The 27,140-nt window shown below is 33.4% G+C and overlaps 1 protein-coding gene across 1 annotated transcript; it reads right to left on the reverse strand.

Annotated features, from left to right (window-relative positions):
• Positions 1-2,661: 2,661 nt before the first annotated feature.
• On the reverse strand, positions 2,662-24,207 carry LOC124374239 (O-phosphoseryl-tRNA(Sec) selenium transferase-like; the record flags this gene model as incomplete). Its single annotated transcript, XM_046832489.1, has 5 exons — positions 2,662-2,802; positions 4,784-4,969; positions 13,413-13,534; positions 14,592-14,856; positions 24,036-24,207. Coding segments are annotated over 5 exons (886 nt in total), but the record flags the coding sequence as incomplete, so codon positions are not given.
• Positions 24,208-27,140: the final 2,933 nt, after the last annotated feature.

A 27,140-nucleotide genomic window follows, 5' to 3' on the forward strand; every position in this document is an offset into this window, starting at 1 on the left:
AGAAGTCCATAGTGAACATGTTTTGAAAAAACAAAAAAAAAAACAAAGAAAGTCATATTTATTGTTGCTCTGTTACTCATTGTTTCAATTCTTTTCATTCACACAAAAAGTTTAACCTCAACACAATACCCCCACCAATGAGTATTCCCTGCTTGGCGTAGAGAGACCTACCTAAAAGTGAACCCAGAACCTTCTTTTCTATGGGTTTTTTATCTGTAGCCAGTGGTTATACCTTTTGTGCGCTGGCCTCTCTCTCTCTCTCTCTCATCTCTTTTTTCCCAACTATCAAGCTCTCGACCTCTTTATCACATCCCAATCCCCTTTTATCTTATTTCCCTCCCTGAAGGACACCCATTTGTTGCTCTCTGTATGGTGAGACTGGGTCCTGGGCTAGAGTCGTAACTGGTGATGCGGTCTGAGGGCCGCCAGATTCAACATGTTTCTTTGCTGAGGTTCTACCCCAGGTGAAACTGGTTGTCTGATCAGAACAGGAGACTGCATAGGTGTGGGTCTGTGGTTGAAAGCCTACTGAACTTTCAGGATCTTCACATGGTTGGTTGCCTCTGGAGACAAAGGTATAGAGTGTGAGGGAGTGGGAGACCGATGCTGGTGTTGGGTGGTTCATTGGTTGCTGGCTGTTGCCTCGACTGGGCCTTCATCTATGTTTGCACTATAAAAAACATCAGTTTCGCTTTATTTCCGTTGAAAAATCGGGTGAAATCTTTCCGGACATATCTTTAAATACACTTTTTTCATTATAAAAAATATATGATGAAAAGAGGAAAACCACTTGAGAAGTTTGTCGGGTTACTTATAGGACACCCTGTACATAAGTGACAGTTCAACTAAGGCCTACAATATTAGCCACTATGGCCTATTCATCAATATACTAATATACATGCTCCAAGTTCTACAAAAATGTGATTTTGGTTTTTTCCCCATAACTCGCATAGTTTTTTAAAGCAATCAAGTCATTCAATTAAAACATTTTGTAGATTTTTTAAGAGGCTATAAGCACATCAAAATAATTTTTTTCTTTGGATCTTATTTTTAAAAAGGTTTATTCTAAAAGGGTAAAAAATAAAAAAACTTTATATACAAATGCACGCAAACTTTAAACAGCCATAACTTATTCAATTTTTTATCCTATAAAAAAAGAAAAAACCTGAATTTTCAGAAAAGAAAAACCTGCAAAAATTTTCAAAAATAAGTACTTCAATCTGTTCACTAAAAAACATATTTTAAGAACATAAAGTAAATTGTGAAGTGGCAACAATTTTTTTTTCCAAATGAGGTGAAAGAAAGAGTAAGATTTTCACTATTTTTTCCAATGAAAAAATAAAGAATCAACATTGTTTTATTCATAACTCGCTTAGTTTTTTAATGCTATGAACTTTTATACAAAATTAAAATAAAGGTTTTTTTTAAAGGACTTTATAAAAGGTAGTATATGAGTTTTCCCCAAAAAATGCATTGGTTTTTGGTTATTGTACGTAGAAACTTTTCCATTTTGGTGTTTGAAAAAACCAAATCAACTTTCTGCATAATATCATGAAATACATGATTTTTTTGTTTTTTTATAAGCTATAATTTTTGCTCTCTACAGATATTTCAGTTAAATGCATATTTTTCCAACTTATATCGTGTGAAAAACCGTCTGAAAAATATTATGGCCAAAAAACCGACAATTTCACTCACAAATAAGTCTCAAAGTATTGACTTTCAGAAAAAAAACTTCATACAACAAAAGTTGCTCAGAATTAGTCAATTTAACGATTTCTGCACTTTATTTTCAATTAAAATTTTGCTCACCCTGCCTGAGAAGGGGTGGCATCCTCCTCTAGCGAAATAGCGACCCCCGACACAGGGTAGACTTTTAAATAGAGGACAAATAAATCCCTAAACCCAAATTTTCATAAAAATTGGTGATGTATTCGTATGGGATTAAATACACCGGATATTAGATATTCAGCTTCCTCCTTGGCCTCATTTGTATGAGTCTTCTGAAGCATGATTCTATTACCATGACTTCCGCTTGGAAGACCGTAGCGTGTTTTCTCAATGGCACAGCTAGGTTAACTCCTGAACCGTATATTCCGAATCCCAAGTCAAGGCAGCATGAACAGCTGTATAGAAACTTCTGGACTCCCTTTAGTAGGGTAGGCCTCCTTTTTAAACCATTTTCTATCTATACAATAGAGACTGTGTATGGTTTTTCAAAGGAGTATTTCTTAACCATTCCTTCTAAAACGTTGGTTTAACATTTCAGCCTTAGGAAATTCCTGGGTTTTCACATGGCTTTCTGAGGACACAGACTTAATCACTTTTGTGCTCAGAAGCTTCATAGCGCTTAATGCGGTTGTCTTCATCACAAATTAAAAAAAAAACAAATCGTCATTATATTGATGTCTTACTTGATCAGTTTTTTCGAGGGGGGCGTGAGTCTGTATTTTGTAATTGTGCTGTTGCATTGTAAACATAATACCATCCATTCTCTAAGAAGATTATCTTCATGGAAATCTACAATATTCCCTGTAATTACAGAGTTGATAAATAGTTCAGCAACAATGTCCAGAAATTATAGTATTGATTTATCCCAATTTTCACACATTACTGGCATTTAACATTTTATGACATGCTATAATATGGACTATATTTTACCTTCAAACTTGTAGCCGGCGACTTCCTTCAGTTCTGTGCCCGAGATAACGCGAGTACCGAGACCAGAGCGTAGGAACAGCATTGACCCGAGCATGGAGACTCGCTTGCTATCACCACTGGCTAGTGACGTCAGCGTCATGGCTGCAAAGTACAACAGGGGTCAATAATACAGGCCTTGGACATATCGTAAATGTCTATTCATGAAACATTTTATCGTAATGTTGCCTTATTTCTATAACATACTAGCAGTTCCCACAGATTTGCATGCAATATCGTTTTGATAAACAGGGACACCACGGGCATAGTCTTTTTAAATGGCATTCCAAAAAATCTTTAAGATGAGTCATAGTCACTGAAAACACATTCCAATCTATTGATCCATTTTCGATTAAAGTTAAGGATAGTGTCCTAAAGTGAGAGAGTGAAAAGTACCTCTGAAATTTCACAAATCTCTCTCCAATAGCTTCAACGATATTATTATAACTGAACAATTTTAGGCCAATGTGGAGAAATCCTGTCTAAAGGGTGATAAAGTTCGATCTTCAGTTAGCACACTTATGATGTAATAAATGATGGCATTTTACTGTAGTTGACTAAACTCCCAATAGAAACAAACCAAGACAAAGAAAAGCTTCTGCACGTAACATGACATTTGTAAAGTGAGACCGACTTTGACAGATGAATACACAAACATTTACTATCACCTGTTTGAATGTGTTTAAATTATTATACTTATTAATCTTGACATTAAAAACACATTTGCTATCTGCTGATTGAGACAAAAGAGTTTTCAAGACCAGTGTGTTTAGCCCAGAGGAATTTTTAAAATAGGAATAGGACTAAATGTTAACAAAAGACCATAAGAATGTCCAGGTAAAATTTCAATACAATTGGTCCAGTAGTTTTTTAAATAATTACGTAACACACACATTTACCATTAGATTTGTATATAAGAGTATAGATTTCACTCTCTGGTAAAATAACACTAGAAAAATAAAATAAACCTTTAATACCTTCATTTTTTATACAAACAACGTAATTTAAAACTTAAATTGTGATTGTTTAACTTTTACATCTTGAAATTTTTCACTACAGAACTGTGGAATATAATAATATATTTATATAATATAATATAAATATTGTTATTTAAAATTTTGTTGTATTACTAAAAGAGCAACACAAATTGTTTTAAAACTATATTATATTCTGTAAGAGGGAATGTAGGATGAGTGAAAAGGTGACAGCAAAAATGAGAAGTGTAAAAAGGTGAAAGTTTTACAACATCCTTAAATATTGATATTTTTACTAATAAAGTTATAGTTTTAACTTTGATTTGCTACAATAAATTATAATCAAGTTGTTACATTTTGGAACATTTTTGATTAACATTATTGTGTGTGTGTGTGTGTAAATATAAAAATAAATTATATTTATTTATATATAATTTTATATATAAATAATTTGCTTATTCAAAACCTATTTTATAATACAAATGAATTTTTGAATTGCAATTCTGATATAAAATTTTAGCTCTTAAAACTATTGTAACTAAGTAGTTTTTGAAAAACCTAATTATTTATACTATTTTATTTAGTATGTATTAAAGTATATTTTAAATTATATATATTCAAATTGTAAATTTTTAATAATAATTGTACATGTTATTTATTTTTTAAGTATATTTGAAACTGTATATTTATAAAAGATCAAAGTAATTTACTTAAATTAACTATTCTTAATAGTTACTTGTAATAGTTTTTCATTGTGCTATAACTACTGGTTTTTTATTTTTTATTTTTTCAATATTAAAATCAATTAAGTTTGTGTGTAAATTAGAAAAATAAGTTGACTTTGCATATTCAATGTAACGTTGTCAATGACAGTAGAATTCTTGATTGTCAATATCCAAGTCAAAGTTACTGGCTCACTAAAGTGTTTAAAAATAGAATGATCTTTATATCTCTAAAATAGTAATTAACGTCAATCTCTTAGTTTGAAAACAAAAAAAACAACTTGGTATTAAATAATTTACAAAAGAGCTGCTCTTGTTCCACATTCACTCAAATCACATCAGAGTTTCTGAAATAAGATAAATTATTCAGTTCTGCAAAACAATACCAACCAATAGAAATAGGATTGTTTTTAGTATCTAGTAGACGCTCGCCGTGTTTGGTCGCCACTTTCCCCAACTCCTCCTTGAGGTACTTGTACATCTCCTTGCGTTGGCTGATGAGGTTCTTGTACCCGTTGACCCCCAGAGACAACAGAGTGATGAACACATCCATGGCGGGGCTAGCGGACGCTCGGCCTGGACACAAAATTGTGATCCCTCAGTTAGTTCCTGGCATTATTCACGTATTTCTCGGTCTAAATCGTGTTTGTCAGTTGTCAATTTGAATTAATTTGGTTGCTACAAACAAATAGTAACTGAATACCCTGAGAAACAAGTATTCCATTTGTTTAACAAAAATAATCTGTTGATCTAATAAATGGTATAGCAATGAATTCAAATTTATCGCTGTAAAAATTATTACTCATTGCAGTTGTCACAATGTTAAAGGATAATCTTAGTAACTATAAAAAAAAGAAAAGTATTAAAGCTAAAACAACTAAATGAATAATACACAAATAAAATCTTTAGATGTACTTCACTTTCACTGTAGAGAGTTGTCTACTTTTCGTGTTCAAAAAGTAACGGGAATTTTGTAGTTTTGCAGGTTTGGAAAGTCTGATTGTCAAAATACTTTTTATTATATTGGTGCTCCTCCATACTCCTGAAGTATAATTTCTAGCAATATTCATTGCTTATTTTTTCAGTGACAGCTGCTAAAATTCAAATGTTTTATGAATTCAGCGATGTTTCTTTGTTAAAAAAATGGATCAAAGAATTTTTATCAAATGTTGTGTGGAAAAAAATAGAGAGTAAACAAAGTGTGGAACATGAATCAAGAATCAAGAATCAAGAACTTTATTAGTCATTAGACATACAATGATACATTAGACTTCGTCATTTATAAATTACTATTTAGCAGCTATTACATAAATGCTTCTAGTTCATTAATCAATTTAATATAGTAGTTAAGTCATATTTAATAAATAAATTGTCTGCACATATAATGGAAAATATCATAACCAAGTATAAAAATTAACAAATTTGAGTTTAAACAGTAGATAAATATGTACAGCATAAGAAAGACGTCTATGTAATAATTCACAGCAACATTAAATACTGAATTATATCAGTAATAAATAATATAAATAAATAACAATTAACAAACAACACGAATCGACAATATATGATTTTTTAAAAGTTAACTTTATACAATACATAATAAACAAGTACAACCAATAAAAAGAGTAAAAAGCAATATATACACACTTATTCAGATCTGGTCTGCATTTAGCTATCAAATATTGTATGTAATTGACGAGCTTCATTTAATGAGGAAATCATTAACCTTGTGAAATATATTTTGATTGTGGCAGTTTGTTAAATAGTATTTTTCTTGTAATATCTTTCAAATTCAAATTCAAATGGTTTATTGTCAGAATACAAAATATGTATATAACAACGTCATATTATAAATAATCTATAGCTTACTTTAAATATCCTTACTTCTTATCACAGTTAAAAATTCATCAAACAGTGTACAAACAAGAATCTACTAACATTTTCTTTACAACATTTTTAAAATTTGATCTGTTTAATAACTTGATATGATTGGGCAAAGCATTGTAATATTTGATTCCCTGATATCTAAAACTGACTTGATTGCTAGCAAAGTTACATTTTTGGTACAACTACATTATTTCTATTACGAGTACTATAACTATGAACATCACATTGATTAATAAATAATGATAAATTATCTCTGACATATAACAAAACATTTAATACATAAATAGACGGCAATGTTAATACACCTAATTTTACAAACAGTGGTTTACAGTGCTCACGACTCTGGACATTACATATAAGCCTGACTGCTCTTTTTTGTAACACAAACAGTTTATTCGCAATCTGAGATTGGCCCCACAAAGTTACTCCATATGTTAAGGAAACTATGAATATAGGCATAGTACATAAAAAGCAAGTGTTTAGCAGAAATTGTTCCATTAAGGGATCTTATAAGAAAAATACCTCGGGAAATTCGAGAAGCTACATAATCAATATGAGTTTGCCATTTAAGTTTGGATTGTATAAAAATGCCAAGAAACTTAAGACTTAAGTCCTCATTATCACTAGGCCTATTAGAAAAGGTAATATGTAAATCTTGAATTTTTTTATCATTTACACAGAGCTTATTTGCTGCACACCAATCATCTACAATTGATGTCTTAACACTAAGTAGCTCATTACATTCGTTCCTCGTTTTTGCGCAGACCTTAAGACCCAAGTCATCAGCAAACAAATACGTACTAACATAATTGTCATTGAGATTAAAAGGCAAGTCATTTATATACAAAATAAATAGAGTAGGTCCTAAAATGGATCCCTGAGGAACACCTAGCTTAACAGGCCTAGTTTTCTGACATAGAGCCATTTAAATATACATATTGACACCTATTTGAGAGATATGAGTTAAAAAAACTGACAGCAAGTTGACTAAAACCATAAGACCTAAGTTTATTTAATAGAATATGATGATTTACAGTATCAAAGGCTCTGGATAAAGTCATAAGATCTGAACTTGACAGATTTTTTTAGTTCCAAACCATCAAAGCAATCATTTATGAAGGACTGGACTGCGCCAATGGTACACCGCTCAGCTCGAAACCCAAATTGACAAGTGCTGAGTAAATTATTGGTTTCGAGATAGCAAACCAACTGCTTATGAACTAGCCGCTCCAACACCTTTGACACTGCTGTAACAATAGTTATAGGCCTATAATTACAAGTTTGGTCCTTTGGACCCCTCTTATGTACTGGAATCACTTTGTTTATCTTTAGTACATCAGGAAAAATACCTGTCCTAACACTTTCATTAAATAAATAAGTTAGAATTTCACAGATTGAGTTGGCAGCCATTTTCAGAATAGGAGCACTTATACCATAACAATCGAGACATGTGCTATTACTTAAACTAAGGATAGCTGCATGAACATCTTCCACTTTAAATTCATTCAGGCAAAAGCTTACTGTAGAGTTCCACTGAGCACAGTGCTTACCAAGGTAGAAAGAATAGTCATTATTGCTAGGTGGAATACTTTTGCAAGTCTCCAAAACTGAGCCAACAAAATATGAATTAAAACTATCAGGCTCCAGTACATGAGATGAGTTAGATGACATACTATTAGCCCTGACTGATTTATTAATAATGCTCCAAGCAGCTTTACTTTTGTTTGTTGCTTTATCAAGTAAAGTGTTATTAAAGTCAAGCTTTGCTTTTTTTATTTCATTTCTGTAAACATTTTTAAGATTTCTATATTTATTTCTAATATCAATATTTTTTCTCATTGCTTGTGTTTTTTATAATATAATAAAGTCTATCAAGCTCCTGCTTTGTCTTATTTAGACCTTTCATGATACCAGGCAACATTTACTTGTTTAGATTTAGATTTCTTATTTTTTAAAGGCATAGCACAGTTCAGAGCCAATAAGAACTTTTCTAAAAATAACTTAAACTTAAGGTTAACATTTGACTTAATAACATAAATATCATTCCAATTAGTGAGACCTAGGTTAAGACGTAAAAAGTGAGGAGCCCAAAGTAGAAATGGGTCTAACAATAAACATTTGTGGTATAATCCTAGACATTACATTGTCTAAAGTAGCTTTGAAGAGGATGGCCATATGGTCTGAAGCACCAGTGTGAATGACTGTAGATTTTCCCTTATCTTGATGAATAGTCGTCAGCAGATTATCAATACAACTACCCTTTGTTGCATCTCCTCCAAGGGTAGGTCTTGTAACTTCAGCAACAGTAATATTTAGTCCAAAACTGTCAATGAGGTTGAATAGTACTTTGGCCTCTGAGTCATTTTCTGTTAAGAAAATTGACATTGAAGTCACCCACAAAGACTATATTACATTTATTATAATGCAGGAAGGACAAAATGTCATATAACTTATCATAGAATAGTGATAAGTTACCTGCTGGAGATCTATAGAAAGTTACCACTAGAGTTTTCCAAGTTGGCAGCATTATTGCTGCCAATTCACAAACAAGTTCCTCCGAGAAACAAGACAATTTATCATAAAAAACAAATTCAGGTTCCTTCCTTAACACAGATAAGCACACCCCCATGAATATGTTTTTCTCTTGCGAAAAAGTCAGCGATAACATAGCCAGGTATCACTAAATTGTTTATATCAGTTGAGGACAACCAGTGTTCTGCAATGCACAGTACATCTGTCTTATATTGACTATTTAAAATATCGATGAGAGGGAGTTTGTTTAGTATACTACACACATTCCAGAACATCAAATTAAAGTTAGGCTGTTCTTCTAAATAACCTGTACATGTTATGGATGGTGGTTTGAGGCGGTTACTGTTAAGTTTTCCGAAGGTGCTAATAAAGGTTGTATTAATTCCAGTTCCTCTGTAGAGTCATCACACCCAGGCGGTAGTGGTTGCTTGGTACTCTCCGCGGCCTTGCAGATTTCCTGCGCCAGCCAAATCTTTCCTATTTGATTTAGGTGCATACCATGCCTTGTATGTAATCTTCTACTTGCCTGACTAGCCCTTACCAGAGTCACATTGCTGACATTATTACTAATACTTAGCAGCTCATTGTTAGTTCTTTTAATTTCTAAATTTACGCACGACCAGTCAGGTAGATCGTACCTAAGAGGCAGGTCAACCAAGATAATTGGTTTTCCACTCATACTGTTTATAGTTTTTGTGATGATGTCAATTGCTGTGTTGGCCTCATTTCTAGATACATCATTTGAGCCGCAGGCAATAACCATGGTGCTATTTTCCTCTAACTTTCCTTCATTTAAATTGATTTCATTCAAAAATCTGTTGAGCACGGCCACCAGGTTGTATAAAACTGTACGATTCCAGATCTGATGATTTTTTATTAATGTACCATGCTAGGTCTCTACCATGGGCTGTCAGTGCACAAAAACATTTTACGTTTCTTCTTATTCTTTTTTTCTAACAACTTCCTTGTCCATAGCTTTACTAGTAGACTCACTGTCATCTTCAACCGCTAGAGGGCCAAATGGGTTGGGAGTTACAAAGTTTGGTGTAGAAACCTGTATTTGAGAATTGCTACAATTTCTAGAATTCTTTTGTTTTGTTTTATTAATAGTAAATATCTGTTCCCCAGTGTAGCGAGCTTGGTTAGTTGAGAGGTCATTATTTTTAGTATTAACTGCACATGTTGTGCTGCTATTATTAGGTGGGAAGCAGTGAAAGCATGGTGGGTTTATGGTATCTTTACTTTTAATATGATTTGTTAAAGTTTCATTTTCCTTTTGCAAGATTTCAGATGCAGCTTCCAACGATTTTATTGAGTTTAACATTTTTGATAATTCATCTTTGTAGATACTGCAGGAAGTGCATTCATAATTTTTAAGTTTGTTTAACAGAGGTTTATGAAGAGATGAGTAAAACAAGGGTTTACGTGGTATGAACGTTTCAAAGATGGCCAAAAAGACATTGACGATGACAAACGCTCCGGAGGCTCGAGCACATCAACAACCTATGAAAAAAGTGGAAGAATGATCATCGTATTACAATCAGAGATGTCGCTGATTATGTTGGCATATTAATTGGCTCATGCCATGAATTTTTTTTTATGTTTTGGGTTTAAAACATTTGGTAGCAAAAACATTGTTGAATTTTAAACTAAAACAGCAGCAAATGAAAATTGCTCTGAAGTCACTAAATGAAATCAATGACGATGCAGGATTACTGAAACGTGTTATAACAGGTAATGAAAAGACCGAAAAAGGCTTGACAATTAGTTCAGTTAAATGTAAAGGTTTGCTCAAGGTGTTCTTCGATTTTAATAGCATAGTGCATGCATCTTGAAATCTTGCCACAAGTTCGCCATTAGCGTGAAGCAATCCGAAAAATAAAAAATGCCCAGATTTGTGGCAAAACAACAATTCATGGCTTTTGCACCATAACAATGCACCTGTTCACACATCATTGCCTGTTCGTGAAATTTTGGCCTAAAACAGTACCAAATTGTGTTCTAGCTTCCGTATTCTGCAGACATGGCTCCATGTGACTTTTTTCATTTCGTTTTAAGCATAACAAAATTTGTATATGAACCTTTAAATTAGTCAACAAATGCTATTTTTATTCATGAATACTCTGTTTTACTATTCGAGTTTCAAGTAAGTGTCTATGTACATAAAACTGCATTTGCTATTTAATAATAATCTTGGTTTACACTTAAATTTGATCGACCATTCTTACTTCTCAAAGTGTCCAATAGAAATCCTAAAAAATACTACAGTATTTTGGGGGTTTTGCAGACTTCTTTTGTACAGTTCAATTAACAAAAATCCGGTTTTCAACTTACATACAAACTGTTGTACATTAGTTTTCTTGTCAAAAAACAGAGAATTGTAATACACGAGTATTGAACTTAAATGTGTCTTGTTGCAAAAAGGGTGTACATAAAATTTGGAACAACTAAATTGTAGCAATTTTATTGTGAAAACAGTGATATGTAATGTAACAGGGTTTTGTAATTAATGTTAAATGTTTATTAGATTTTTTTGTTTGAAAGAAGATATAAATAGGTGAACTATTTGCTGTTAGCAGATAATTAAAAAATAAACATTATTGTTTTTAGTTACATATTTTTTGCTATATACTATTTTGCTTGTCCCGAACAGAACAATTAAGCTATATGGGCATGTAAACAGTAAATAACTTCATGTTTTAAAACTCTCTGAAAATTAAACATTTGTATAAAAAAAACATTACATAAAATATGTAAATATGTTGTTATCCCTTCAAAGTAACTCAATTTTTAAGAATGTTATTGTGAAATTATAGCTATGTATATAATTAAATGAATTTTTTAATATTTGTATGGAGATTTTAGGTATCTAAAAACTATTGTTTTATATAAATATTTGATATAAATTGAAAGCTCTTACACTCTAGATGTGTCTTTTATGAATTTGAAATACATCTGACCTCAGGGTTCTGCCCAAGGACTTCATTTTCAGTTTTATTTATTGTTATTTGTCAATTTTTACATTGCTATAGACAACGTCAAGAAATAAAATGTATAATACATTACACTATACAAAACTATATTATAATATACATTATGTTAATTTAAAATACATAATAATATAATTAGACTAAACATGATCATGAGACTAAGGTAAAGTCCACACTGCCCAAAGGCCTGTACCATCCAGACACATTTAAGTGCTTATACAAAACACAAAACATGTATGTAATAAACAAAAGCGGACCCAGAACAGATCCCTGTGGAACCCCAGCAAGGACCTCTCGAAATGTGGACTCTGTACCAGCAACCGAGACTCTGTGCATTCTGCCACAAAGATAAGTTTCAAAAAAGTGCAATTGTTCATCGATAATACCATAAAATTTCAGCTTACTGAGAAGAGTGTGATGGGAAATACTATCAAAGGCCTTGCTTAGGTCCACAAGAGTCATATTAGCATACTCACATTTCTCAAAACCACTTAAAATACTATCTACAACTTCATTCAAAGCTTCTGTTGTTGATCGACCAGGGCGGAATCCAAACTGACTATTACTTAAAATATTATGTTTATCCAAAAAATTTTAAAACTTGGTTTTTAACACATGTCTCCATTATTTTGGAAAACACTGAAACTATACAAATTGTTCGATAATTATCTATATTGGATCTATTACCTTTTTTTAAAAAGTGGTATACTCTTGGAATTTTTTAAGCAGTTTGGGAAAGTAGAACAGCGAAAAGAAAGATTAATTAAAAATGTTAAGGGCCTAACAATACAATTAGCAATGTGTTTAATCACTCTGTTACTAAAACCAAAAACATCCTCACTCCTGGAAGACTTTAAGGATCTCATAATATTAAGAACCTCAAACTCACTAACACACTTCAAGTGAAAATTTTCTGAAGGCCTTTCAACTTTCCTCAGGAAGGACATATAACTTAAATTGCTATTATTTAATGTTCTTGCAACTACGGACTACCTTTTCCCCAATACTTATATAATGGTTATTAAATTCTTCAGCTGTAATGGGTGGAATTGGATTTTCTTGTTTATAGAAGTTACCGGCCTCTGATTTAATTACATGCCATGCAGCCGAACATTTATTTTTTGAATTTTGTATTATGCTTTCATTGTACTTCTAATAATTCCGAACTTTTAATTTTAATCATATGAGAGTATTTTGTTTAGAACATTATAAAACAGGTGATTACTAAAACACATGTGTTGCTCAGACACACGTGATTCTCAATCCTCTAATCAACTTAGTATCAGATTTTCTTCGTGATGGCTATTTATAACTTCATAATATTTTTAGCATTATTAGAAAAAAGCACACAGTAAAACACTTTAGCTATTTACTGTAATAGGTAAGTTGATGATAAAATTTATTTTTAGTAATATTCTGTTCTCTTATTGTGTTTGTACTAAATAGGCTGTGTCACAACAAAATTAAGCTTCTGATTTAAAGGGCTAAAACTAAATACTAAATCAACCAAGATATTTTGGTTAAGGCAAGATTAAGGAGGTTAAGTAAAACAGAAACACTGCCAGTAAATGTCCAACTGCTGATTGGATTGGAGCACTAACTCTACTTACCAGGATAGTTCTTTGCTATTCTCTCCAAGAGGCCTTTCTCAAACCCGGAGATAACTGCTCCACCCACAGGCACCAGGAAGTTCTTGTCTGTACTCTGTACGAACGCATCTACCCTTCCTTTCCTGTGAACACAATCGTATTGACTGAACTAGGTAAAAACATATTACTAAACTAAATATACCTAACCTTCTGACTGAACTGAATGAAAAGTAAAAGTAATACTGAATATACCTAACCTACTGACTGAACTGAATGAAAAAGTAAAAGTAATACTGAATATACCTAATCTACTGACTGAACTCAATGAAAAGTAAAAGTAATACTGAATATACCTAACCTACTGACTGAACTCAATGAAAAGTAAAAGTAATACTGAATATACCTAACCTACTGACTGAACTGAATGAAAAGTAAAAGTAATACTGAATATACCTAACCTACTGACTGAACTCAATGAAAAGTAAAAGTAATATTGAATATACCTAACCTACTGACTGAACTCAATGAAAAGTAAAAGTAATACTGAATATACCTAACCTACTGACTGAACTCAATGAAAAGTAAAAGTAATACTGAATATACCTAACCTACTGACTGAACTCAATGAAAAGTAAAAGTAATACTGAATATACCTAACCTACTGACTGAACTCAATGAAAAGTAAAAGTAATACTGAATATACCTAACCTACTGACTGAACTCAATGAAAAGTAAAAGTAATACTGAATATACCTAACCTACTGACTGAACTCAATGAAAAGTAAAAGTAATACTGAATATACCTAACCTACTGACTGAACTCAATGAAAAGTAAAAGTAATACTGAATATACCTAACCTACTGACTGAACTCAATGAAAAGTAAAAGTAATACTGAATATACCTAACCTACTGACTGAACTCAATGAAAAGTAAAAGTAATACTGAATATACCTAACCTACTGACTGAACTGAATGAAAAGTAATACTAAATATACATACTGGCGTAATGTTCCTCAATATTTTGCTATTGCAATGTAGATAGTGAAAACATTGTTATAATAATTATTTTTCACTTTTGATAAATTATCATTAGATTACCTAAACTAGCCCCCTCCTAAAGTCCATAAGTCCTAAGTCTATGTGAACCATGTTGTCACAAAACTAAAAGATTACAACGACAAGTTCAACTAATGCCAACCTGGCCGCCTCCTGAATGAGATGCATCAACCGTGTGCTCTGCAGTCCGTAGGCGTTGTTCACGAGGTGGGGGATGTTATAACGCGAACACAGCACTGCCACTTGCTCCAAGCTGTCAGCAGCGCGTGGCGCGAAGCACGATGTCGTCGATAGAACGCAGACGATGTTGTCCGAACCCAACGTGGCCATCTGGGTTTCTAGAGCCGTGGTGTCCGTGCGCAGCTCTTCACCCGATACCACAGTCTCTATTACTATTGGCTGGAGCCCTGCATCAGACAACATTCAACACCTCAGTCAGTTATATCAGTTTGTCATCACTTACACGCTATGAAATGTGGCACAAGCTTAGATTATATAGGTTACCACAACTTACTAGTATTTGTTTTATATGTAATGAGTGCTTTTCTACAAAATGTAGTTTGTTGTACAGGCCTACTTTGATTATCCTTTTGCCCTCCACATGCCAACTGAGCCCGGACCTAATGCATGTTATCTATTTCAGTTTGTTCCTGACGTTTCCAAGGTAGATGAGTACAACACTTATGTTTCCTTTAATATAATACAAACTGCTTATTTGGTAACATTACATATGTTTTGTAATAAATATATATAATCTTTAAACCTGAAACAAATTCATATTTTTTGTTCAAAGTTAATTGTTTACGTACTAAAGTCTTTACCAAATTTTTATAATGTTTTTCATCAACACAAAATTGTATAAATGAATTATTTAAATCTGCTATGGCAGGAACAAAACATAAATAGTAAAATAAACACCACAACTTTTCAACACACCTTTTGCAAATTTGGAAATACAACACTCAATCTCCTAACAACAACATACTTAAAATGTATTTTGCACCTAACGTTGTGCAAAATAGACCTAAGTGGTAAATGGTTCTGGCAATGCATGCTGTGACAATAGACATGGAGTTAAAAGGCTTATATAGAAAAGTGTTTTTAATTTAAAGAATCCCTCAAAGTTTTTAGTTATTATTCTTGTTTTTAGTTTACAGAAACATATAAATAATATTGTATAAAGAAGTGTTATATTCCTTTTCTGAACATTTTATAAGCTAATAAAATGAAATGCAACTACACTAGATAAGAAAATTAATTACAGTCAAATTATTACCTTCAGAATTAATAAATAAAACATTGTAAATGTAATGTTTTTACAAAAAAAAAGGTTCAATGTGTTAAATTCACTATAGAGCAACTAAGATTAGTAACTATTATAAAATATATTTAAAACATTACAGATTATGTTCATTATAAGATACATTTTGTACGATTTGTTTATTAGATAATTCAATTTCAAAATAATATCTTTTTAAATATGTATACGCATTTATAACTTAGTTTCTTGCTTGACTGTAATTTAATTACATATAACTGTATTTATAAATAATCTGTTATAAATAGATTTTAAGTTTTCTTGAGGAAAAGGAAAATATTTTGGAAGTTGCGTAATAAATTTCTAAACTCAATCCCATTTTAGAGATAATAAAATCAATAAATTTGATAATAAAAAATATACAAAAAGGCCACAATTTTACAGTACTTATAGCACTAAATTTCTAAATCAACTTGATCATGTATGCTGATGGCCATATGCTTTTAACTGCCAATAACTTAGTGAAAAATACAGAAATAACTGGTACAGAGCTGTGGACCTTTCTTTGTAGGGCATCAAGGGCTATGATTAGATTACTGTTTGGGGGTCTGTATATTCCTAAAAGGTAGGTTTGAGTCTTATCAGAGTTATTGCGGATCATGGAGCATGTTCTGTCAATAAAACTAGCTGGGTTTTTTGTTTCCAGTAAATCATTAAGTCTATTTGTCTTCCTTTGAAGGTGGTTTATATTTGGTTTTTACAGGATTTTAAGCTGTTTGCAGTTTTTTAGTGCTTTAGGGAATTTTTGATGACTTTTTTTTGTAATGTTTTCATTTTGCTCGACGTCCCGGTTGACTGAACTAAAAAAACCTGCGGTAATTGAATTTTTTTAATAAAATCCTTCTGATTTTTATTAATACTCATATATGTCTTGTCTGAGTTTTCTAAATAATTATAATTTATTGCGTATCTCTGTCAAAGAATTTACCTCCATCTTCAAGCTTAACTGATGTGACTGGTAGCTTCATTGGTCCCATTTTGTCTTTTTTTAGGTTAAGTGAAGGTGAAATGGTAAAACTGTTCCATCCACCCATGTATGTTTTTCATCAGGTTAATAGTTTAAAAAACCAACGATTAAATATAGAAAACTCATGGAATCTTTTAAAGTCAATGGGCATTAATAATAATGTAAACATACATACATATGATTGTTTAAACAAACCCAGCTAAACTAAAATACCATTCCAGTGTTTAAACTAACTCAAAATTTCAATATATTTTGTATGATGAAGTCTTAACTTTTGAATACTTTTGCATTTATATATTGGTAGAATCACAATTTATCTTAATGTCCTATTTCATAGTTTAAAAATTACATTAAATATTTATGTATTGAGATTGGTTGTTTCAATTGTTTATAACAGAAATAAAAATCATTAACAATAGGCTTAATTCTATCCATATTTAATGTTTCCCACGCCGTAGACGGATATATTAGAATGGCAGACTTTGACCAAAATGCCAAATACAGTTATATCCGATGTTATAGATTATGTCTCTTGGAGAGCTTTTTACTTCACAAAAGGCCTTCGAAATGCCCAGTGCTCGCTCCATGCTTTATCGCAGATGCCAAGGAAGTATTTATAAAAGATCTTCACTCTGCAGCAGGGGGAGGGGAGCGCCCTTTGTCTAACTCCGACCACCTGATTGTCAGTTCTATGTCTCCGACAGAGCCATAACCAAACATATCCGTGAGGTGTATTACTGCTTTCTCTGTTGTCACAAGTGCTTGTCTACTACGTACCTAGCTATTCTGCATCGTGTGGTAGTTTTGTGATTAGTTTCAAATATTTATCTAGTTTTATCAAACTTTATTCTGTTTGATTACATTTTACAATGAAATTTTTATTTATTTGAAATAAACAGTTTTGTAAATAGTTTTTTTTTCAATAAATACAATAATTTGAAGTAAAATGCCCTGCTTTATACTTTTTATGCTTTTACCTTTTATAATTCAGTTATAAAAAAATTAGCTTTGAACTTAAACAACAAGATTTTTACTTGTCTTAGCGTTATTAAGAACGTTACAGTGTAAACCACAAGTTTTTAAGTTGACAATTACCAACTGTTAATATATAAATAATTATGATAGTTTAAGTTGTGCTAGCCATGGGTATTTAATATTATGGCTAGTAACTCCAGGCAAATGTCTCTATTAGTTTAATTGTAAACTACAGGAGGAATACATTATTCCTTGCTCTTATTCTTATAGGAAAATCATTGAATTATGGACTGGACTAATAATGAACACAGTGATCAGTGTTGGTGATTTCAGTGTCAGTTTTGATTTATGATTAGGTGCTAAATGTGTAATTGGGATAGCTTTTAAGTGGGTAACTACAGTTTAATAGACACCATAACTCGGCACAAGTATCAGGTTTTTAATTATCTTTTATCAGTAAAGAAAGTATTAGAAATAAAAATACTTACAGTTTTGGCATGGTCAAAGCACATTTTTAAGCATAGTTTTAATTGGAGTTTTTTTAAAACAATGAAGCACTCTATGAGATGAAAAAGTATAATACACTATATTTTTTATCATATCCAAAATTACAAAGTGAGATATAAGTATAAGTAAAAATAAAAATTGTTTTAATTAATATTTGTTGTTTAATTAATTAGTGGCTGAATCAGGAAGTGAAACACTAGTCTGATTCATGTAGTAACTTGGAAACAGGAACAGCCTCACTAGATTATTACCAGACAGATGTCAAACAGCTTTAACTTTGAACAGACTGCAGCTGTTATCTTGCCATCCTGAATGGCTCAATGGTCAAGGTCACTGGCGACTGTTACTGTATGCCTACTTCCCAGGATTGGGTGCAAACTGAGACTACTTTTTACCAGCAATACTATTTGTGTAGTTCAGATAAAAACACAGAAATTGTTTACATTCACAATGTTATAGAGAAAAATATATTTGCTATATGTGAATAATTGGATAAAAACAGTTTATTAATTTATCTCTCCTTTAAATAAAAACATACTTATATAAATATAAAAAAAAAAACTGAATTTTCAAGAAAATATAAAAACACAAGTAACTGACGCATTTTCAAGAAGATTATTTTATGACATAATAACACTGTAGTTTTGATTATATTAAACCATAGTTTCTTCATTTAAACATTGAGAAACTAGGTAATTTCAATTTCTATTATTCACATACATATATGGAATATTAAAAGACACAAACTGTAACGTCAGCAAGTGACGCCACAACTCTTCCAACTCACGACAATATCTGACGAAACAGAGTGACGTCATAGACAACTCACAAGCTAACAGCTAACTAGTCCACCGCACAGCTGCTTGGCCACATGTAACTGGGGCACTGACCTAGCCGTGTCAGCACTGTCAGCACACTGCGACACCCAGCTATCACTGCATGTACAGCACTTGCCAACTGCCAATTATTGAAGTGTATTTCTTTCTATACATTATTTGACATTCTGACTCTTGGACAAGAATAATTTGAATTTTAAATTGTTATTGTCTAAAAATAAATCAAAGATGTCTAAATTTCCATGCGGAGTATGTGGTATAGGTGTAAAATACCAAGGAATTTTCTGCACAGGTACCTGTAAATTATGGTTTCACTCCAAATGTCTGAATTGGTCAGACAAACAATTCAAAAAAAATTACAAAAAGTTGAAATAGATGATTGGAAATGTCCTAAATGTAAACCAGCTGGGAATGAGGGTTTAAAGGAAGTAGAACTAAATAATCAAAGTAAACATAATCCCCACCAGCTCTCACCAAATAGGCAGCTGACAACATTTTCAATCTCCATACCACCAATTTTCAGAGCCTGAAACTAATCTGGATGAAGTAAAAACCAGAATTCAAAATCATGACAAGCTAGAAAGAAGCTGATTTAGAAACTTCACTAACACTAGCAGCAGAAGCTGGAAATGCTTTACTGCAGGAAAATCAGAAGCTCAAAGAAGAGATTTATAAGTTAAATCAGGATAAAATTGTCTTAAGTGCCAATTTTAACTAGTTTGGAATCTAAAATCGAGGCAATGTCAACAAATGAAGAAAAACATTTAAACCAAATAGAGAGACTCTATGAACAGTTAGTAGATGCTTCTAACCAACTGGATAAAAGTAAACATGCCAAGTTTGAACTGCAGCAGTTTTATGAAGAGTACGAACAAATCCAAAACCAAACTGCTGAATCAACATTTAGATAAAATAAATAGTCTGGAAAAAACAAATCGGGCATTGACTAAACAGTTTAAGTGATTTAAAAGAATGTATCAAATCAGTTGACAAACTCACAAACTTTTTGTGAAAAGGAAACCCAAACATTCAATAACACACCTGTCTTAAACACATTAACCCCATGTACTAACTCCCTGGAACAACCAGACTCCCTTTTAACATCCCCATCACTTCTGATTGAACTAGGAAACATTAAAAATAAACAAAATGATATGGAACGTACTCTTAATTCAATTCTGCAGCAATTCCAGGCTGGTGAATGTAAAGCCAAACAAAATACCCCAGTAAAAAAGACAGCTAACATAAAATCATACAAACTTATTCCTCAACCAAACAATAATTTTAGCCACCAGAAAAAGAACAATTTTTTTCAGTGTCTCCCTTCAAATGGCTAAGAGTAAACTGAGGACAGAAAAAAAACGGCCACTTGACAACTAAGCTCCAATCAGAACTTTCAGTGGGAATCACCCAAACCCCGACAGAAGAACTGTCTCAACCACCATTGACAGGGGAAACCAGCCAAACGACAATTGAGCTGCATTCAAAAGTGACAGGGGGAATCAGTCAAACCCCAACAGAAAAACTCTCTCAACCACCGTTGACAGGGGAAACCAGCCAAATGACAATTGAGCTGCATTCAAAAAGTGACAGGGGGAATCAGCCAAACCCCAACAGAAAAACTGCCTCAACCACCATCGACAGGGGAAACTAGCCAAAGGACAATTGAATTGCAGCCGAGAACAACAGGAGGAGGCAGTCAGGTGTTCAGACAAACTTCTTTTTTAGAAATGAGTTACAAGAAGAAGGGGCGGAAGAAAGTGACATATCCTTCCAGGATATTCCACAACCAAAGTCTTCTACTCCGGAAATAGGCAGACAAGTGACAATGGATCATCATAACAACTGTGAGGTTGGGATCAGATCAGACTCCCAAACCACAAAAATCCTTGGTCATCTTCCACCAAAATGCTGACCGAATAAGTAACAAAATAGACCGCTTCAATCACCTTCTCTATTCTCTGAATCCCCATGTAGTTGTAATTACAGAGCACGGCCAAAACTTTGACAAAATGTGTAACACTCGTTTAATCAACTATGAGTTGGTTTCTTCTTTTTGCAGGGAGGACAATATAAAGGGTGGAGTAGCCATCTTTAAGCACAAAACATTGGATAGCGAAATACATGGAATAAACATTGAACATCACAGCATCCCTTTGGTATGTGAAATGTCCTGCAGTTACAGTCCAACTGACTAAAAAATTCAGTGTATTCATACTGGGAATATATAGACCCCCCACCAACAGCAACCAAGCTATCACGCAAGCCCTTCAAGTCATCACGAATGTGCTAGATACACTCCCATCTCAAAACTGCATAAAGGTGATGATTGGTGATATTAACATCGATTTGTTGAAGCAAACTCCTGAAGGCAGTCTGCTGAATGAGCTTTTACTTTCATACAACATGGAAAGGTTACCCCTACCACCAACAAGAGTCACGCAGAATACACGCTCTTCAATTGATGCCGTATGTGTTGACAGTGGAAATATTCAGAACATGGATGTGGAGATTCTCAACACTGGCATTTCTGACCATACTGGCCAATTATGCAAACTAAACCTTCCAGTTAGAAAGAAAACTTCATCATCGTCAGTCAGACGACATCTCAATAATCGTAGCCTCAACAACCTAAAACACTGCCTAGCGGAAGAAAATTGGGACACTGTATTCAAAACAGAAGATGCCAACGAAGCTTACAATAATTTTCTTTCGATTATTACAGCAGCTCTAGATAAGGTTTGTCCCCTAAAAAAATCGAGAATTAACAACAACTTTAAGACTATACCACTCTGTGATGCAGAAGCAAGAGCACTCAAACAACAGTTTCTTGAGGCTGAAGAAAAATTTATCATGAGTGGAAAAGAAGAAGACAAACAAACTGCTGCCCAGCACAAAAGAAACCTACGATAACAAACTGAAATCTATCAGACGCAACTTCAGTGCTCAGCATATTAATAACTCCACAAACAAATCCAAAGCCATTTGGAACACTATCAACAATGAGAGACACCTGAAAAAGACAAAATCAGCAGGAAATCTGGATCATCTCAAAATTTCTGGAAATATTGTAGAAGACCCGACTTTAATATCTAACTATTTTAATGAGCATTTTGCCACCATAGCAGAAAAAACACTAAATAAAGGTCCTTCGAGATCCTCTGGAGGTCCATCACCCGCAACTCAAAACACACCTCTTTACATCCAATCTCCACTTTTAGTACTCAAGCCGACTTCTCCAAAAGAACTAAGCGATGTCCTAAATGGCCTGAAAGTAAAACCATCTGCTGGTTTAGATGAGATATCATCAAGCATTGTAAAGGTCTGTAAAAGTGAGTTGCTTCTCCCACTAGTACATGTTACCAATCTGTCCCTACAAAGTGGAGAGTTTCCCAAGAAAAATGAAATTCGCCAAAGTCATTCCACTGCATAAGAACGGAAGCAAAACACAGTGTTGAAAATTATAGGCCGATATCGCTCATTTCAACATTTTCGAAGATTATAGAAAAAATTGTCCTGATAAGAAATCTTTGAGCACCTTAACAACAACAATATCTTGACAACGAGTCAACATGGCTTCCTTCACAAGAAATCAACTCAGACAGCTCTTGTTGACATGGTAGAACACATAGTGGATAGCATGGATGAAGGCAAAAATGTCATTGGTATGTTTATGGACTTGAGTAAGGCCTTTGATTGTCTCGGCCATGACCTAATACTTGATAAACTGAGATTTCTTGGATTTCGGGATGATCCAATGAAGTGGTTTAAGAGTTACCTCAGTGATCGTGAGCAGCTTGTGGAGATCAGACAGATGGTGAACGGTCTTGAGACTAAGACTAGGTCTAGCCTCCTACCAGTGAAAAGAGGTGTTTCCACAAGGGTCGGTCCTTGGCCCGATTCTTTTCATTTTATATACGAATGACCTGCCTCAGTACGTTGAGCCTTTAAGCCACACAGTTATGTATGCTGACGATTCGGTTTTTGTTAACAGCGCACAAATCTTTAGAAACCCTTGAAGTAAATTCTTTTTATAGCTGTAAACCTTGCCATTGAATACTGCCAGAGCAATGACTTAGTCTTCAATGAATCAAAGACTACCCAAATCATCTTTGGAAGCAAGAAACAAGAAGTCTCAGCTTTGCCTGACTTCCAGGCGGTAAGAGCGACAAAACATCTTGGAGTAATCATTGATGACTCGCTGAAACTGGCAGGACCACATAGATTCTCTCTGCAAGAAACTCAGCAGTGCCCTATTCGCCCTCAGAAGAACGCAAGCAGTTAGCACGCCTGAAGCAGTTTTAACTGCCTACCATGCCCTTTTTGAGAGCAATATGAGGTATGGTATAATGGCGTGGGGTGCATCTTCCCAACACAACTTAGAACGTGTGCTCGTTCTTCAGAAGAAAGCGGTGAGGCTGTTATCTGGGCTGGGATGGAGAGACAGCTGCAGAGGACATTTCAAGGAGCTGAAGTTGATGACAGTTGTGGGTTTCTACATCTACGAAGTCATCGTCCTGGCGACCTCAAATCAGCAGACTCGACATCAAGACCTGCATGGGTATAATACCAGAAATGCCCAAAACTTTAGCCTTCCTGCTCATCATCGGACACTTTTTGAAAAAAAACCATCATATGCAGGGGCAAAATTCTACAAACATCCTGCCTCAAGTCGTCAAGAGTGAGAACCCCAGAACGCTAAAGCTTCATCTCACCAGGTGGCTTCTTGAAAACCCTTTCTACAGTGTGAATGAGTTTTTGAACTGGCAACACTTTCATCACTAATCATGGATTCAAAGCCGAAATTGATTTGTGAAGTGTGAAACAAGAAAATTGTTGTAATTAATTGTATTAATTTGTAACGCCATTTCAGGTCTTTTGTGATTTTGAAATAAAGCTCTCTCTCTCTCTCTCTCTCTCTCTCTCTCTCTTATTAGTAGTGTGCGAAGGGTTAATAATACTGCCATTTAAAGTATAGGTTACCTGCAGTAATAATGCACTTGAAGCAAGACTTCTGATCGATGCGAGACCATAAGACAAACTTTGCACCGGGACGATCTTGCTTCATTGTGAGCATACAGAGGACGAGCGACATACCCGTAGCCATGGGCACCATGAAACACCCAGCCGAGTTGTTCACGCCTGGAACACATTTCTCAGTTCACATCTGATGATCCTGGAGCGTCACAGGTGTTAGGATCATTTAGGATGCAAGCAAGAGTTTATATTTTAAGTAGTGATGTAAATGATAAAAAATATTGCAGGCGGTTAGCTGAACCTGAACAACAATTTTATAATGTACACAAACTTGTAACTGTAAACTCTAATTACAAAAATTGTGTGGTTGCACCATATTCTAAAATTAAAAGATCAAAAGATCTATAAAAATTATAAAACTAGTTCATTCAATATTAAAATGTGATTCTCCAAGATATTTTTATGAACATTTTAAATCTGTGTGTCATATAGGTGTAAGAAAGTACTCGCTCTGGCTCGTAAATTTTGAGAATGCCTCAGCACAGGACTGCAGTGCTTGAATAAGTCATTTTATATAATGGCTTGTAGGTTGTGGAATGCCCTTCCCCAAACAATTACTTTCATCAATAGCTGTTTCCAGTTTGTGGCGAAACTGTTAGAATATGTATGTTAAGCGGTCAGCTGAGGCAGACTCGGTCTGAGATGCTGAGAGGCGTGACACTGGCAAAGGGATGAATGTGAGATTGTTGTGTGATAAAAGTTAGGACTTATTTTAGCAATAACTAGTTTAAAATAATTACTTAAGTTTTATGTGCATATTAAAAGTATTATTTTATTTTATATATTTTTAAGAATTACAAAAATAGTTCATTTATTAATTTGTTAAATTTCTACTCTTTTACAGGTAATAAAATATTATATTAATTCCTCCACATTGTTTAAATGTAACTATTTCTTTAATTTTTATTCTTAGGGTAATATTAAAATCATTTTTTTTTTTCATTACGTTTTTGCAGGTTAAGTATAAGAAAGGGCCATATGGGCCCTAACTTTGCCTGTATAAATAATTTTTCATTTTCATTTCATTTCATTACACAGTTGTGTTTAATAAGACGAAGACTAACATCGCTCTTTGACTGATAATATTCATAGTTTTGTGAACGCTTTTTTCTACACTTTGAGTCAAGTGATCTAAGATCTCTTCTATTACAATTCGAAAGAGAGTTAAGGCCAATTTTACAAATCACAGTAAATCCAGGCTCTTGCTAATGAATCATCCAAATGTTAAGCCTCCTCGATAATTAATAAAAGTGTAATGATGTTATTAGAGTCATCTATACAACATAGAATTTTAATATTAATGAATTCATTGACAATTTTCATTTTTATTTAGATACGTAGGTATTCAGGATTGAAATGTACACAATAAAACTAACTACGTTCTTGGTTTACGTTGCGACTATTAGTCACTGAAGTACTATTTTGTTTAGATAATTCTAGCGGAAGGGACAGTGTGAGTGTCTCTTAGGCCCATCTAACATGTTACACGCTAAACCTCGACCCTGTAACCTATATAACTAGTACAAATCTTGAATCAGTTAGCGTAGCTATGGTGGGAAGGGTTGATTCAATGTGAATGTTGTCTTTGAGCACTAAGAGGAAGGTGAACTCTGGAGCTAAACTCAACATTCATATTTTGGATCAGGTTCCAACTGACTTTTGAAAAATTGAAGAGGCCACGGAGAAAATTCTCATTGAAATGCTACAATGCTTAATGCTTGAAAATCATAATTGGTTAGCGAGTTATAATCATTAAAGAGGGTCAAGCCAGATTTCTACATGAAGCTTTTATGGCAGGCTTACATCTTTACAAGATTAGGATTATTACTCTTCTTCCTCCTGACACAGTACACAAGTGCCTTGGTCACTTTTCCACCACAGGCAAAGAGAGAGGGGCAGAGTTACTGATTAGCAAGTTAATATTTTTTACCTAAACTTACATGTCAACTTGTCCTATCCCACCAGTTTTACATCATGACTTTATGGTAATGAGTAATCAATTTCAGTGTAATCAGTTCATAATGTCAATTAATTGCCAATCAATGAAAACAAGAAGGTTGGATGGTATTTATAACATTCTCGTAAGGTTAATCTGTGTCAACATTTGAACTAGGCATTGATCAATAATCTAGCTAAGTATTTAGTTATGATAACCCCAATCATTTTTAACCCTGGAAATAATGATGTAATTATCTAAGAGTCAGTCATTTAAATTTTAACACATAAAGACGTTTACTGTAGTAAGTCATCAAAACATTCCTGGTGAAGTATAATGACTAGCTTTTAATTCAGTACAATGTTAATTTTAATTTATTTAATATTCTTAATTTTGGTATGCTGCCCACCTATAAACAGTTTTTTTTATGTTTGTTTTTATAATGTTTGTGTTTGGCCTTGTCAAGATGTTTTCACAGCACAACTTGATTGCTTTTGCTTCACCTTGTCAAAAATTAGGAGTTAAATATTATGAAAATGAATAATTAACCATGTAATAATGTAATAGAATATGTAATAATGCAGTTTTTATTAGTAGAGTTTATTTAGTCTCCTACACTGGCTGGGATGGTACTCGAAGAGAGTAATGCTCTCAATCTTTATCGAGTATGCTGTATCCGTCTTTGTGAGGCTGACAAGAGATAGACATCTCTAATAATAATAATACTCTTTATTGCATTAACAATAGTTACAATTGCATTGCATGCTTCATAAAATGGAATTTAAGTTGAAACTTAAATTGAAACCTTAAAATAAAAACCATCATAAATTATTAGGCCTACTTTTCATAAACACAGTATGTCATAAAGCACACAGCAATGTTCATAAAGATGTTCATTCGGTCTTTATTTATTCTATATCATAGAACTGGGTCGTATGTGTTAATACTCCTTGAATAACCTTCATTTAATTTATTAATGTTTTCAATCCCCCAGCGGACCCATTATTGATACTCATCACTACAGAGTTAAAATGCCTTTGGACACCAGGAAGTGGTTTTAGTTCGAGCTTTAAAATGATTGATTGGGACATGGTTTAAATTTTGTAATACCCTCA

This window comes from Homalodisca vitripennis, unplaced genomic scaffold, assembly GCF_021130785.1.
Source record: "Homalodisca vitripennis isolate AUS2020 unplaced genomic scaffold, UT_GWSS_2.1 ScUCBcl_7626;HRSCAF=15394, whole genome shotgun sequence".
Lineage (NCBI taxonomy): Eukaryota > Metazoa > Arthropoda > Insecta > Hemiptera > Cicadellidae > Homalodisca > Homalodisca vitripennis.